The following is a 16,561-nucleotide window of genomic DNA, read 5'->3' on the forward strand; positions in this document are numbered from 1 at the left end:
TAAAGGCATTACAAACTACACTGCAATGATGTGTTTCTGGTCCTGCTGCACTCCAAAAATTTGGGTAGTTTTCTTTTAATAAATTTGGGTAGTTTTCTTTTAATGACATTCAGGATTTGGTTTACATCAACGGTTTCCATCCCCAAAGATTCCTCCCTAGGAAAAAATAACTCGACGATTTCGCAAGCGAATAGCGAGTTTGCCCTTTCAACGTGCGACGAGCTGTAAAAGTATAATTACAGGAGAAAGAATGCGACACTTACAGGTTAGGTAGGCACCGATCACTTCAGAAATACCCTTTTTCAGCAGCATGTTACAGAAACAAACAAACTAAAAGCAACTATAAGATTCGATAGCTTCAAAGTTGATCTATTGTATCAAGAAGAGGGCTTTTTAGTTTTTTTCTTGGCTGTTCTGGCTATAGCATCACAAATCTCTTTTTTCCTTTTGTTGTTACTATTGATGTTATTGCTGTTTGTATGGTTTTGGTTGTTGCCACCACCTGTGCTCGCTGAGCTCTTAGCGTGAACTTCAAGGGCGTCTTTAACAAAAAACTTTAACCTCCATAAGGTAGATTCACTCTACATGATGCAGCAATAAACTCGATTAATCATTGTCATAGACAAGTACGAGGCAGACAAGGAGGAAGAAAGGAGGTACCTGTGCATCGATATCGAGATCCACCTCCTCAGCAGTAGCCTGAAAACTTGGGTTATTTTCAGCTACAATCTCCAACGCTTTGCTGAGATCTTCTGGAGACAATTTGGTGAGGGCTGCTCCAAGCTTTCTCTTTTCTTCGGTTGATATTTTTCTGAACCACACAATGATAGTGTTACAAATCGACAAATAAAAATAAACAAAAAAAGTGTAGACAGTAAAAAAATCAACATACAAATTTACATGGTTCACTAACAATGTGTTAATTACGTCCACGAGGCAGAAAGAGAACAATTTTACTGGAGAAAATTATTCAAAATACAGAACAGAGGCGCCCCTAGGGTCAAACGTAAATAACGCGAAGATGAAAAATACATAAATAACATATTCAAGTCATTCCAACGATGGTATTAGTACACTCCATTTATGGAATGCAAGTCATGTTCTAATGTCACAAAGCACATCATCCCAATAAATTGCCAACCCTCAACCACAAAATGGAATTACATATAATTGGTAAAAGTTTTATTTGGGGCACACAACACACGCCTGTCAAATGCCAACTTCTGAATATGCTTTAGGAGAATGCAATCATGCATTTATATCAATGCATGTTACCAGAAAACGACTTTGAAAGCTGAAATTTGAAATAAGAAAAGTGAGAATAAACCTGCAGTTCTGCACGACCAGTTCTCGAAGCTCGTCCAGTTGCATATCTACCTCATAAATCTGAAAAGAGTTCATAACCCATGTTTAAACAATCTGTTGCGTTTCCCATTAATAGAAAGAGCAAAAAGGACTCTCACTAAATAGCTAGATCCTTGGAACATGGTGGATAGCAAACCTCATTACTTATGTCTCTAGCCATTTTTGCCTGAGCAGCCTCTTGAGCAAGCTGCATGTCCAACAGCGCTTCTGCTTCCTCCTCTTCTCGTCTCTTTTCCTGGAAGGTGAGGTCTTTTTAGAACTTCAACCATATTTTTTAACATTTCTTTAAAACAAATGAAACCATGTTTATGAAGAATCAGAACTCCCAGGCACCATGAATTGATTAAGGAATATGGATCCATTCAAGAACCGTTCTCACTAACAACTTACCTCTTCAGTGACTTTAGGCAGAAGTTGAAGCCATTTCTCCTCAAACTTTGCAAGCAAAGTTTTGGCCATCACGTGGACATCACTTCTCTCATCATTATATTTCATTGCATTCTTGAAGACTAATCTCACATCGGAACATATCTCTCTCACATTCTTATATCCAGTACCATCTTTAGCCTCCATTTGATTTTTAATTGTGCTGAAGTCCATTGGCTTGTCAATCACCTAATAAATAGAGTACATATATTACCTGAAGGATTATAGAACCTGAGTGCATACCAAACAATGCTAAAATATGCCCATGCAGTCACGCCTAATGGCAGGAGAAGCTAACTCCATAATCACACCCATGCCTCTTAAACATTTTTGAGGTAAATGTATGCATATTGAATATTCAGCTTAGACAGAATAGAAGAACAAACCATAAGACAAATGCATGAAACTAGCGCAATCTAGACAAACGACTGGAGAAACACACACAAAAAAGGTGATACAGGCATGAAAGATGAGCCTCCTCTAGTCAATCTCTCAAAATCTTCATTTGAAGAAATATCCATAATAGTGCTTAAAATCTGCGGGTAGTCCCGTATGATTTGGAAGAAAATGTGAAATTCATGCACCTTATTAGAGAGGGATATAGACCTCACCTCATAATAATCGTGTAATCCAAGACCTTCCACATCTACTGGCTGCATAAATGGCCAGGCCCACTTATGCTGTGATATCTGAAAGTCAATGCAGAAATATAATGACCATATGTCCAAATGTGGGAGCTATAGCTTTACAATTTTCAAATAACTCCATTCCAAGGAGTTAATTATTTATATGTCGTCAAAGTTGGTTAAATGTAGACAATATAGCTTTAATTAAGGATGCATACAAGGGACACAGAAATGTTTATACCGAAAAAGACGTTAATCTTAGAGCACTAAATTTAATGCAAAGACAAGTCCACCTGTATGAATGCATGAATTTCTCAAGGAACAACCAGGAAGGTCCAATATCAGAAAGGCACCCAATTATGAGATAGAACGCAAACAGGAAACAACGCAAACAATTAGCAAAAGATTTGAACAGAATGCCAGTGAGTTGGTAACCTGACGCAATATTGTCCCAAACTGCCGCATGAGTTCTTGCATTCTCTTTGCAGCTGCAGCTTCTCTGCGAGCTGCTTCTTGCTGCTGCTTCTTAATACTTGGAACATGTCTTTCCTTGTCTTTATCCTTTACAATAGAGCTACCTTTACTACCAGTTTGCTGCTTCTTTTTCAATGTCAAATAGAACTGTTCTATCTCATTCACGCTTTGCTCAAGCTGCAAGGAAAGAAGAAAGCTCAGATTTGAAACTAACAATTTGACGAGAAAAGGGATTGCTATTTTGTAAGAATACTTTTCAATCCTTATAGTTTGGGGAAGTGACGTGATTATATTTGACATCCGGACAAAAAAATCGGGTGTGATCCAGCTGAACTACTATTTAATGTTAGCATTGCTGTCCTAAAATTTGAAACTGGTCTCTCAAGTCATTTTGTTTTTCAGATTTTGATAAAGATACAAGTCTATGAGTTGATGAATTAAAAGATGATATTTGCACATATGTGGGGCAAATTGCACCCTCATGATGACTGTTAGATAATGGATATCAAACAGTCACCCTTCACCCAGCCAGAGAATACTGGGTCTGCCAAGCCAGCCGTATGCCCCAACTATCAAATGTGCAATAAACCTAGCAGAAAGAAAAATAAGTGCAGAACAATGAGGTTACAGTATATCAGTGTTTTACCCTGTCAACCTTCAGAAAAATCTCATCGACTTGATGCCTAAAGCCATCAACTTCTGCATGAGCAGTATCTCCCACAACAAAGTTTCTGGCATCTGCTGCATCCATGGGATCAATCTGATTCTGGACAACAACGTTTGGTGAAAATGATGAATTATGCAGCATTGTGCAGCTTTGGAAATTGCCAAAGGATCAAAAAGAAGATAGACGATGTTCTTTAAGGTGTGAAATACCTTGAAACATGATAGTTCTTTAAGATTTAAAACCCAACAATTGAAATAAAATGAGGCAAACCTTTTCTGTGAACTTTTTTTTAAAGTATAAAATATATGATATTATGAGTAATAAGATCAACAAATTAGGACTTTTACCATATATATATATAAAGCAATGTAGTTCAGTTTCACAAGAACCCCTCACAGCAGAAAGAACCCTAGAACAGACAAAGGATGAATGAGGCAACTGAATAAGAAGCATCACAAACTATAGATATATGAAATCAAGCAGGAAGATCATGATTTACGAAACAGAATGATCCATCTGATTATGAATAAAAGAGCAAACTGGACTTTCTAATCTTACTCCAATAAACAACAATGCAAAGAACCCCCCAGATTAAATGGTAATAACAACAAATACTAACCTAATTGAACCAAACCAGTAACAAAATCACCAGACTGTCATCTTTTCATCTTCAAATCAAGACAACCTAAAACGCAATACGTTCGACATGTTTTGATCCCAACTTTCTTAGTATCCAATAATCCATATAGTTTCATTCGTTAGAACGAACAATTTTTTAATTCATGTCAAAGATTATTCGATAAAACATAGAATAAAGACTCTTTTCAAGCTCCAAACCAGAGGAGTTGAAGGTTAGAGACCGACCCACAGACGAAGGAAGAAGACGCCGCCGTGCTCAGTGTTTGAACCGTCTGGTTAGCTCTCGATAGCCGGACGCTGTGTCGGAAAGGGGAATTTGATCTTTTGGCCTGATTTCTTTTTTTATGGTTAATGGAAATTTAAGCAAAAACGGTTTTTTTATTTAAACCAAATACCATTTTTGTCTATACTTTTAACATAATTTAATTTTAGTTCATATATTTCAATTGTCCAATTTTATTTCGTTTACCTTTTAATAAATCTTAAATTATCATGAATGCTTAGGTTTTTTTTTTTAATTATCTATTAATATTTTTACTATAAATCTTTAAAATATATTTGTTTTTTTATTAAAATTATTATTACTCTTTAACAAATTTTAAATAAAAATAAATTAAGACTAATTAATTACATATAAAGACATTAAACTTGGATAATAAAAATAAAATGGCAGTTTAACATTTTTATTTCTATGTTTTTTAGTAGCAAGTTTTAAAATGATGTGATTTTTTTTTTAAAATCTTTGAATATTGTTCGAATATGTTAATATAATACATTTATAAGTCATCTGATTAGTTGTAGTTAATCCGATATTAGATTTGTTTATAGACTTGTTATGTGTTAAAATAAGTTCAATTATTATATAAAGTATCATATTATTTATAATATGTTATATCTCTCGTATTTTGATTTTACAAAAACAAATCGAGTATAATTTACTAACTCCGTGAAGGATCTCCGACGACCAATTAACTCCGACAACAAACTCTGTGAAGGAACTCGTTTTACAAAGAACTTATGAGCAGAAGTGGATCGTCCAAATCTCATTTTGATTGAAATACACATTTACAATAAAACATACAAATTATGCATTTAAACTATATTACAACATGATTTTGAATAAGAAACAAAGTTCGGAGATTATACCTTTGAAAAACTCTTCTTCGCATTAATCCCTTGAACTTTCACAAACTCTTCAAACAAGCAACAAACTCTCATCGAACAGCAGCAAGTCTAGAACCAAAAGAGATGACACTACCACTTAGTGACCCTAGTATTCTCGGGGTGAGAACCCAAAAGTGGTGGGCTATGGCTATCTTGGTTAGGAAGGAGTTAGTGGTTTGGAGATGGAAGACGATTGAATGAAGAACAAGCTATCACATAGAATTTTCTTCAATCATATAGTTGAAGGAGTCCATTGCATAGGCTCTCAACCAATTCGTGTTTGACACAAAATATAAAAATCATATTTTATTATCCCAATTTTCCACAAAAACTCTTCTCACGAAAGTGGTTAAAGAGAAAAAATAATAATTTAATTATCAAATCATTAATAATTATAAATAAATATGATAACCAATTTATCATAATATATTTATAACCTATATTTTTAATATTGCATTGTATACGATATAAACTATAGTTTTTCCCCTCTATTTTATGACATTTAATATAAATCATATTTATATTAAATTTGACAACTACGAATCTAATTCATAAAAAATATATTCGAATCATATTCAAATATTTATTCCTCCATTTAAACAATAACGTATCAAATACATTATATAAATTATGTCATATAATTGAATCAATTTAATTATATCATATATAATTAAATTTCCTCTTATTAATTTGAACAATTCAAATTAATCCAAAACTTGATTCTCAACTAAATCCTCTTAAGTCACCTAGGGGACTTTATGGACCTATAGCTTGAAGCTCGGTATGTGAATAATTAATTAAATTCTTTAATTACACTATTCATCATCTATACTTCACTAAAGACCGATAGATGCACTAGTCGCACTACAAATATATTTTCGTGTCAATTGGATATAATCAATCGACAGTACGATTACCCTTCACAAATTACTTGTAAGTACAGCTAGGTCCAATTACCATCTTTCCCCTACATCTACATCTAACTCATTAAGTACCGTCAATCCATCTAATGAATAATAGATCATAGTCTCACCATGACTAAACCCCTCTCGGGCCAGAAGAGGGCATGGTGCCACATTGTTCAAGACCCAAAATCAGCCCTTAAGGGAGAAATTTAGCTAAGTTCCCAACTCTCCAATAAGACGAATCCCCAAAATGGTAGACTTGTTAAGTCGGCGATCTGGCCACTCTCACCCATACAAATCAAATGACTGCTCTTATAGACAAGAGTTCACAACTCACTCATAATTAATGTCATGTTACCTATGGTTATTCTAGTGAAATGAAAATCTCTATTATGAATGACGTTATATAATGAAACTAAACATTTCGTGGTCCGGTCTTATATAAACTCCTTTGTATAAAATATCTCCGCTCTCATATCTAATACATGAATGATCATAATCATATCATTTGTAGCCTTTTACAACATTTGTAACACCTACAAAGCGGGCCATACTCGTAGTGTCACTAGGATAAGGTACCTAGTCTTATTCATATACTATAGACCATTTAGGTTATTACTTAAACATGATCGACCTGTATGTCTCCATGTACATGTTTAAGTTACAACGATAACCATGGATGTTCGTTTATTGATTTGTGGTTAATGTAACTAAAATATCATATATTTCATAGACAAGGTGAATAAAATATAAAATATTATTAATCACATAAATGTTTGTTCATACAAGGTTTACAAACTATAGGACCCTACGAGATTTAGGGCATCAATCCCAACACTCCAATGACCAACTCCGACTATAAACTCTGATGAAAATCACCTTCGATGATCATCTTTGAGCGAGCAACTTCGACGACCAATTAAGGGCTTTGACAACCACCTTCGACGACAAACTCCGACAACCAATTCCAATACCACTTTAATGCGACTAACTTCGGGCTCCGACAATCACCTCCGATTACAATCTCCAGCAAAAATCATCTTCGACGATCAACTTTGACGACCACTTTTTTCCGACCAACTCCGGGATTCGAAAACCACCTTCGGTGACAAACTTCGATAACCAACTCCAATACACCTTCATGCAACAAACTTCAGGCTCCGAACACCACCTCCGCCTACAAACTCCAGCAAAAATCATATTCGATAATCAACTTCGACAACCATTTATGACCACTATAAGACTGATGACTGTTAAAATATGTTGTAGGGTTGCTGATTATATAAAAAATATTATTTTGTCTACATTAAGTGCAATGTTTATATGTAAAAATCTATGAAAAATATTTTTATTTAATTGAATTCACGTATCAAATAAGTGTTAAAAATATTCAGACGAAAAGTATGCATGTAGTTGAAATGTATGTAACATATAACCAGAAAAAACCATAAAATGAAAAAAAAAAATATTGAAACATTTTCCAGCAAAAGTTAGTGAAAAATGGAATTTGTTCTCTGACGATCCTCAAAATTTAGAGGAAATGAAAGTGAAATTGTTGAAGAAATGTGGTGAGATTTCATCGACTGTTACGATGATGATAGAGATTTAATTAAAAAAATTCATTGACATAGTAAAAATATAAATCAACAATGGGAAGAAAAAAAATGATAATAAAATTAATGGAGAAAAAATAGCTAGAATCAAAAGTTTTGATTTTGTTTTGGTTTCTCATTTTATTTAAACATATTTCTACCACAAATGTAATGAGTTAATTATTGTTCATTGCCCAAAAAAGAAAGAAATAAATAAAGAAAAAAAAGAAAAAAATTAAAAATTAAAAGAAAAAATTGAAATCCATATTTTAATCGAACAAAAATGAGTATAATTATTGAATTAAAAAGTTTCAAAACAAAAATAATAATCATAAAATCATATCATTAAATAATTTTTTTTAAAAAAACGGCATGATATACGAATTCTACACCGCAAACACAGACATATGAACTCTACAGATATATGAATTCCACAACTCCAAACATTCTATCTCAACTCTACGCCCCAAACAGCCCCTAAGTATGAACTTTTTGCTTGAGCAATATAAGTATGCTTCTAAAATTTAAAAACAATAAAAAAAAAATTATATATTGTTTTTTAAATTTGAATGATATATATATTTGATATGATAATTTTGAACTATTTGTTTTATTTTTGGATATGATAACTTTGAACAATTTGAATCACATAATCTACCATTAATGTTTAAAAAAAACACGATCCTATTTGGTAATCATTTTGTTTTTTATTTTTGTTTTAAACTATTCACACCTTCAAATCTGTTCCTTTATTTTTCATCAATTGTTTAAAAAACGAAGTCAAATTTTGAGAATTGGAAAAGTAACATTCAAAAAATTATTTTTATTTTTCGAATTTGGCTAAGAATTCAACAATTTATAATCATTGTAACAAATGTAAAGGCTTTATTTTAAAAAACAAAAACAAAAAACTAAACTATTAAAATGGGGCCTACATGTTTCAACCGCATACTCACTCCTTGAATCTAGAAAATACTTCTACCTCTTCAAAATAACTACATTAAAAAGGTTCTTAAGATTAGAGATATCCATGGGACGAAACTTATTCATCCTCATCTGACTTCCATTGTCTATTTCAATCTCCATGTGCGAAAATTCTTAGATTCCTTAGAAAAAAAATTTCCTTTTTTTAATTTAAAATATTACAAGAAGTCTTACGAAAATTTTGAAATGAAAATTTAAAAACACTGATAGTTGAATATATAATCCACAAAATATTACCTACATTAATCTTGATCGAGTTGAAGACGAAAAATCCCTATTTAGTCAACCAAAGAAATTTTTTTCAACTTCCTCCCTCATTCTCGATTCAATAGATTCCCAATCTTTTTCCGGACGTGAGTAAATTGACATCTCTATTATATTATTATTATTTTTTTAACAATTGACATCTATTCTTAAGATTTATATATATTATTTTATTTTATTTTTTCTTAAGAGCCTCAAAATTGGAATTTCAAAATTCTCAACTAGCTGGAGTATTTACGGTTAAGAAGGTGGTTATTATTATCGGGTTGGATTAGCCAAATCTTTTGTTTGAGAGGGGTCCAAAATGTCTAGACCGACCGGTTCGATTCGGTTTGCATATTCAGAAAGAATTTTTGACTCAACTCAATCCGAACCGGTTTTTAATATATATAGTTTTTAGGGTTTTGTCCTTTCTCTCCTTTTCACGTTCTGTTCTGTCCCAACACCAACTCGTTCGCCGCCGTTCATTTGCAACCCAAAACGCAGTTCGCCGCCGTTCGCTGCCGATCACACCGTTCTCCTTTCAGTTCATCGTTCATTGTGTCGAGTGTAAGCATAGCCGTCTGTCGAACTGCACCTCAGTCGTCCGCCGTCTGTCGTTCGCCGCACCTCCGTTCTCCGCCTCTTACCCTTCGATCTTGTTTAGTCTGAGTTAATCAGTCAACATAAAGAAATAAAACCCCCGATGGACCTAATCCCTCCTCTCCATAGCACTGCAGCGCCCTCCGGCAATTGCGTTCCATCTATAGCAACTGAACGCAATGCCCTACTTTCTAATTCCAATCTCTAGGTATTTATTTATTCCAATGTTCGATTACGCTGGAAAATTCCACAGTACTCTGTTTTGAAATTGAATTCGTTTTTTAATTTTACTTATCTGCCTGTATCAACTGACGAGATCCAATGGGTTATTACGAACTTACTCTTGTTGTTTTCGAACTTAACCCTGAATGTGAATGCTCCAGCTGGTTGAAGAATTTGAAAATTTAATCTTAAGGGCATTTTTTAATTAAGGTATGATATTTGAAATTCAGGCAAGCAATGGAATGAACTTGTTTTGCTTTCGCCGATGACCGTGTGAGGTTTTCTTTTATGGCTGAAGCTTAAATTCGGTGTATGCCACCCTGTTTCTTTGAGTTGTTTACAATCTTTAACCAAGAAAATGGACTCCAGTGCAACTCCTGGACCAGATGATCCTTTAATTCTCAAAGAGCAAGATAATCACATATCATCAGACATTTGGGATGGAAAGGTATTGGATTTTTAGTCTTGTTGTAGGTTTGATCAGTTATTTTGTATCCATTTTATAACCCGGTAAATATAAAGAGGTTGAGAGATATATTCTCACTGGTATGTATTTAAAACATTTGCAGGAAAGAGGTGTGCTTAGATGTTTAGAGCATACATCTATTCTTGAGAGATGGAAACTTACAGGAAAACAGATTGAGCTAGTTGAAAAGGCTGGATTTGGGTACTTGAGATTGATGCCAGCAGTAACCCTTGACTGTGCGCTCATCTCAGCACTTGTGGAGAGATGGAGAAAGGAAACTAACACCTTCCATTTTTCAGTTGGAGAAATGACAATAACGCTTGAAGATGTTGCTCTTCTACTTGGGCTATCGATTGATGGAAAACCTGTCACAGATGTGGATGTTGACCCCAAGTCACTTTGTGAAAATTTACTTGGGAAAGCACCAACAGATTTCAAGGGTGCTGTGAAGCTAACTTGGTTGAAGGAGGTTTTCTCAGAATGTCCAGAAGATGCAGGGATCGAACAAATAGAGTATTCTACTCGTGCATATCTCTTATACTTGTTAGGCAGTACTATATTTGCTTCAACGAGTGGGAACAAAGTTAGTGTCATGTACCTTTCATTATTCAAGAATTTTGATGAGGCTGGCAAGTATGCTTGGGGTGCTGCTGCTTTGGCTTTCTTGTATAGAGCACTAGGCAATGCTTCTCTTAAATCTCAGCGCACCATCAGCGGTTCTTTAACACTTCTGCAGGCATGTAAGCTCGTTGCTCTTTCTTTTAGTGTTGAAGAATAACGTTGGTAGCTTAGAGTCGATGCAATTATGATTGTCTAATGTCTCTGCAAATGTCGTGTTCTCATTAAAATGCTGACACCCGATCTGGACTTTTTCCTCACCTTTATAACAGTGTTGGAGTTATTATCACTTGAATATTGGCCGACCCAAATTAAAAAAGGAGCCAGAGAATTGTTTCCCATTTCTACTTAAATGGACGGAAAATAGAAGTGGTTCCCGAATGGGAATAAATTTGCCCACATACCGCAAGGCCTTGGATTCTCTTCAACCCTCCGATGTAAGTTGCCTATAATACTTTTAGTTTTCCCCCTTCTGTAAAATAGAAGACGGTATGACTTTTTCGTTTATTTGATGTATAGGTACAATGGCTTCCCTACAAGGATATGGACTTTTCTGTTGTACCAGAAGATATCAAGAACAGTTTGGTCTTGCGTGCATCAAGAACAATGTTAATTTGTTTTGATAAGGCTGAGAAGCATCTTCCAGACCGATGTTTGAGACAGTTTGGCCTGCCTCAACCTATTCCAAAGGACGTTGAGGATTGGAAGCGGAAAATTTCTTTAATGGATAGCAAGGAGGAACTCCCATTAGATCTCAAAGAATGGTCAGACCGGTATGAACTTATCTATAATGGCATTGATTGTGTAGACGAAAGTGAGTATTTGCAATGGTATGAAAAGATCACCCGTAAATTTGTTGGACGAGCCGAGTCGTGGGAGTCAAGATTTAGGCAAACAATTAAGGCTATGCATGAAGTTGTGAAAATAGTAAATTCAATCTCCACGAATGGGATGGATCGCGAGGATCGAAAGTTATTTAGTAATGTGAAAACTATGGTACATAAATGTTGGACAGAAAAATATGCTGATTCACCCAGCGAAGGGGATAGTGCAAAACGTACCGGGAAACGCAAGAGGGAAGGCTAATCAAATAGGGACGATGGTTAATCTTCATTACCCACTAAAAGCCAAGGTTCTTTTGAGCTTTCAAATATGGTTTATTCAGGGTAGATCCACAAAATGCCAGTGGTGGAAACGTTTCACACTTGATGATGTATGAGGCAGTTCTTGGGATCTCTCTGATGTTGATGGAAATCTTAATTTGCCTTTGCACACCAGACGAACAATGGACCTTGGGCAATTTAGATATGCCTACAAGAGTTTGGGCAATTGGGAATCAATGGACTTCAGTAGATGTTTGATGCAAAGTTTTAGAAATTCTCTGCATCAATGCAATTTGGGTACCCTCCCTCATTTTTCCTTTGTTATTTTGAAGAGTGAATATTTCAAGCAACACTGAGGTATTGAAAGTTATTCATTGGGTGACATTTTCCAATAATTAGTTGATTGATGATCACTGGAAATAGTAACTTCTTTGTTGAATTTATAACTCAAGAATACCTACTTTTTATTTATTTTTTATTTTTTTAATTTTTATTTTTAATTTTAAAATTTAATTTTGTTTCATTTGCTAAGAAATATCTAACTCCTTTTTTAATAATTAGTTGATTGATGATCAGTGGAAACCATAACTTCTTTGTTGAATTTATAACTTAAGAGTACTTTTTTCTTTTTTTGGTGATTTTTTCATTTGCTAAGAAATATCCTAACTCTAATATAGTTAAATTTGTTTTTGGTTTATTTTATAGATCCTTCTGTATAACTTTTTTTTTTGAATAGTAAAAAAAAAAGAGTTCGGATTATAAGTTTTTAAGTGGATCCATACTTTCGACACGAAAGAACATAGACGTAGTGGTTGTTCAATGAGATACTACGCATAATAATATACTACCTCATAATAAGTTAGTACTTCGGGGTAGCCACCCACATATTACGTGCTTACCACATGTTTTATTTATTATTATTAATATTTTAGTTATTTTCAAAATAGGATTTTTTCTTGTTTTATGGAACTCATTTCAGATGATGGTTCAAACGTTAAATGGTGTTGGGTTAAGTCTCGCAACGAGTGCAACCCTTGGGCGACACACGTGCTACAATGCTCCGGACAAAGGATCGTGATCCCACGAGGGTGAGCTAACTCTAAAAACCCGTCCTCAGTCGAATTGTAGGCGCAACTCGCCTGCATGAAGTCGGAATCGCTAGTAATCGCCGGTCAGCCATACGACGGTGAATTCGTTCCCAAGCCTTGTACACACCGCCCGTCACACTATGGGAGTTGGCCATGCTCGAAGTCCTTACCTTAACCGTAAGGAGGGGGATGCCGAAGGCAAGGCTAGTGACTGGAGTGAAAGTCGTAACAAGGTAGCCGTACTGGAAGGTGCGGCTGCATCACCTCCTTTTCAGGGAGTGCTAATGCTTGTGGGTATTTTGGTTTGACACTGCTTCACACCCAAAAAGAAGCGAGCTACGTTTGAGTTAAACTTGGAGATGGAAGTCTTCTTGGCAAAGAGGCGAGAAGAAATGGATTCATCATTCAATTTGAATCACTTCAAGAACGAGAAAAAAGAACTACCACCTCCCCCTGAGATGTGGATCATCCAAGGCACATTAGCATGGCGTACTTCTCCTTCGAACCGGGTTTGAAAACCAAACTTCTCCTCAGGAGGATAGATGGGTGATTCAGGTGAGATCCAATTGTAGATCCAACTTTCTATTCACTCGTGGGATCCGGGCGGTTCGGGCGAAGAAAGGCATGAGAGAAAAGCATATTGGCTAGTGATTGTGAGCCCTAATTCTTGACCGGAGGGGACACCAAAGGCCTCTGCCCTTCCATCCCTTGGATAGATAGAGAGGGAGGACAAAGCTTTTTTTGGTTTTTTCATGTTGTCAAAGAGTTGAACAATGGTTTTTTCGTGTTGTCAAAGAGTTGAACAATGAAAATAGATGGCGAGTGCCTAATCGAATTGATTTGAGCTCGGCATGTCTAGAAGCACAGGAGAACGTTCTTTTGTTGATATTATCATCAATATTCGATACTGGGTCATTCATAGCATTACTATACCTTCTCTATTCATTGCAGGTTGGTTATTCGTCAGCACGGGTTTAGCTTACGATGTTTTTGGAAGCCCTCATCCAAATGAGTATTTTACAGAGAGCCAACAAGGAATTCCATTAATAAGTAGACCATTATCTTGGCAATAATGAGCCAAGCTAGTATTCGCAGTGAATCCACCTGTTAAGTAGTCATGCATTACGATAGGAACTCCCAATTCTCGGGCAAATACAACCTTTTTGATCATTTCTTCGCATATACCTGTAGTAGCATTTAAGTAATGTCCCTTGATTTCACCTGTTTCAGCTTGTGATTTATAAATAGCTTCCGCACAAAATAGGAAACGGTCTCTCCAACGCATAAATGGTTGGGAATTCACGTTTTCATCATCTTTGGTAAAATCAAGTCCACAGCGTAGACATTCATAAACTACTTTACCATAATTCTTAGCGGATAATCCCAATTTTGGTTTAATAGTACATCCCAACACACTGAACAATCAAAGAGAGATTCAACAACTAAAAAAAGATCGATTCTTTGGGATCTTTCCTTTCTTCAAACGGAACGAACAAAGATAGGATCAGTCGTCGGCTCATTCTTCAACAGGCACGCGGTCAGAGTCCTGGTCTCCTCCCACTGCTTGAAAACTTACGGTTTCATGTTCTATTTCACTCCCCGATGGGGGTTCTTTTCACCCTTCCCTCACGGTACTACTTCACTATCGGTCACCCAGGAGTATTTAGCCTTGCAAGGTGGTCCTTGCTGATTCACACGGGATTCCACGTGCCCCATGCTACTCAGGTCAGAGCGTAAGCTAGTGATGCTTTCGGCTACTGGACTCTCGCCATCTAGGGTGCAGGAGAATAATTTTTTTTTTTCGGAGTTCGGCCACGAGGTCTGATAAGTATGAATCATAGTTCTAATATTTGTTCTAATATTTTGGAATCTATTTCATATATTCTGTGCTCCATTAGTTTTTTCTTTTTTTTTTACCTATACCCTTTCTTTCTTTTCTTTTTTTTTTTTTTCATAGGAATTCCGCATATTTTCACATCTAGGATTTACATATACAACATATATCACTGTCAAGAGTGAATTTTTTTTTTATTTCAATATTTTGAGGAAAAAGATTAGATTACAAATTTGAAAAAAAAAATTACAACTTTCATCGTACTGTGCTCTCCAAAAAGCAACTCTTCTCAAAATCTCAACTAAGGATTCTTGTGGTTCTAGAGAATCCAGCTACAGGAGAACTAGGAACGGAGAGCTTTCCCCCCTTTTCCGCCCACCTCTTTGGTCTTAAGAATGCTGGTTTTAAGAATGAGTGATTGCCCTTCTCCGACCCTCACTGCCCAACCGGAAAAATAATAAAGAGAGATAAAGAAGGGCTTTTTTCAAGCCTTCATTTTCAATTTTTTATACAATGTATGATAGTAATTATCCTTTTTCAATTTGGGGAGAGATGGCTGAGTGGACTAAAGCGTCGGATTGCTAATCCGTTGTACGATTTTTTTGTACCGAGGGTTCGAATCCCTCTCTTTCCGTTTCTGTCAATTACTTGGTATTTTTTTATAGTTGAGGAAAGATGTGGAATGGATAAAATGTTAAGAACATTTCAAAATCAAGCAAGGAAAAAAATCAGATTTTTTTTATTCTTCATGTCCTGGATTACTTCCCGGGTCATTAGATAGGAATCCGAAAATGAAGAGAGAAACAAAGAATATTATTACTGTATAAACAAATAGTTTGAGAGTAAGCATTACACAATCTCCAAGATCATTAAAAAAAAAAGAATAGATTCTCTATTTTAACCTGTTTTGACACCAAGAAATGCAGTGAAATGATTTCTAGAAATAGGAAAAAATTTTCAGAGTTGAGTCGTTGATTACGAAAAATTGGATTTCATACCCACAATTATATATTGTGGGGGACTCTAATAGGGTCGTTCAAAGGAAAAAAGTTAAGAATAAGAAAATGAGAGTGATTGTATGTACAACTTATCTGATCTTATAACTAGTTAGAATCTTTTTTTTTTTTCTCAGTAAATCATGAATTTGTCTCGGACAGTATTCAAAATCTTATCGAAAGCTTACGGCAGCTTGCCAAACAAAAGCTAATAGAAAAAAGAATAGAGGTATTACTGGCATAACATCCACTATTGGATTCAAAAAAGCGTAGGCCTCGGGCAATTTGGCGACGAAAAAACTATTTGAATAAAGGAAAGAATTAAGACAGATACCGATGAAACTTAAGATATTAAGCATAACAATTTTTTTTTTCTTGTTCTTGAAGATAATTGTATTTCTTTTGATTTGATTGAGTTATTAATCCCCTATTATCCTATGATATAAGGGATAAGGGAAAAATTAATAACATAAAGTAGGTCAAAAAACCTTTCTTTGATTTGAACTCAGCCAATCAAAAATCCTTCAATTCTCCAATAAAAAGAGAA

General features: G+C 35.2%; 2 protein-coding genes and 1 non-coding gene across 6 annotated transcripts; 2 read left to right on the forward strand and 1 right to left on the reverse strand.

The window, feature by feature from the left end:
- Positions 1–46: 46 nt before the first annotated feature.
- On the reverse strand, positions 47–4,555 carry LOC120079375 (transcription factor GTE6-like). 2 transcript variants are annotated; one of them, XM_039033535.1, is made up of 10 exons: positions 4,423–4,548; positions 3,906–3,967; positions 3,538–3,657; positions 2,853–3,068; positions 2,403–2,480; positions 1,756–1,980; positions 1,502–1,600; positions 1,328–1,386; positions 661–811; positions 47–581 (listed from the first exon to the last, which is right to left on the reverse strand). In XM_039033535.1, exons 2-10 carry the CDS (start codon positions 3,906–3,908, stop codon positions 378–380), a joined length of 1,155 nt encoding a protein of 384 aa, XP_038889463.1. In that variant the 5' UTR covers positions 3,909–3,967; positions 4,423–4,548; the 3' UTR covers positions 47–377. The 2 variants fall into 2 exon arrangements, with proteins under 2 accessions (XP_038889463.1, XP_038889464.1); XM_039033536.1 differs by lacking the exon at positions 3,906–3,967 and having other exon boundaries at positions 378–581; positions 4,423–4,555.
- A 4,958-nt stretch (positions 4,556–9,513) lies between these two features.
- On the forward strand, positions 9,514–14,109 carry LOC120080034 (protein MAIN-LIKE 2-like). 3 transcript variants are annotated; one of them, XR_005482394.1, is made up of 6 exons: positions 9,514–9,896; positions 10,141–10,358; positions 10,480–11,112; positions 11,267–11,431; positions 11,514–12,454; positions 13,077–14,109. XR_005482394.1 is itself a non-coding variant. In XM_039034569.1 (5 exons), the coding sequence occupies exons 2-5, from the start codon at positions 10,269–10,271 to the stop codon at positions 12,078–12,080; spliced, it is 1,455 nt and encodes a 484-aa protein (XP_038890497.1). In that variant the 5' UTR covers positions 9,514–9,896; positions 10,141–10,268; the 3' UTR covers positions 12,081–12,584. The 3 variants fall into 3 exon arrangements, 1 of the variants encoding a protein (XP_038890497.1); XR_005482395.1 differs by having other exon boundaries at positions 11,514–12,394; XM_039034569.1 differs by lacking the exon at positions 13,077–14,109 and having other exon boundaries at positions 11,514–12,584.
- A 1,456-nt stretch (positions 14,110–15,565) lies between these two features.
- TRNAS-GCU lies at positions 15,566–15,653 on the forward strand. The gene has a single exon. It is a non-coding gene; the product is annotated as a tRNA-Ser (tRNA).
- Positions 15,654–16,561: the final 908 nt, after the last annotated feature.

Source organism: Benincasa hispida, chromosome 6 (assembly GCF_009727055.1).
Source record: "Benincasa hispida cultivar B227 chromosome 6, ASM972705v1, whole genome shotgun sequence".
Taxonomy (NCBI): domain Eukaryota; kingdom Viridiplantae; phylum Streptophyta; class Magnoliopsida; order Cucurbitales; family Cucurbitaceae; genus Benincasa; species Benincasa hispida.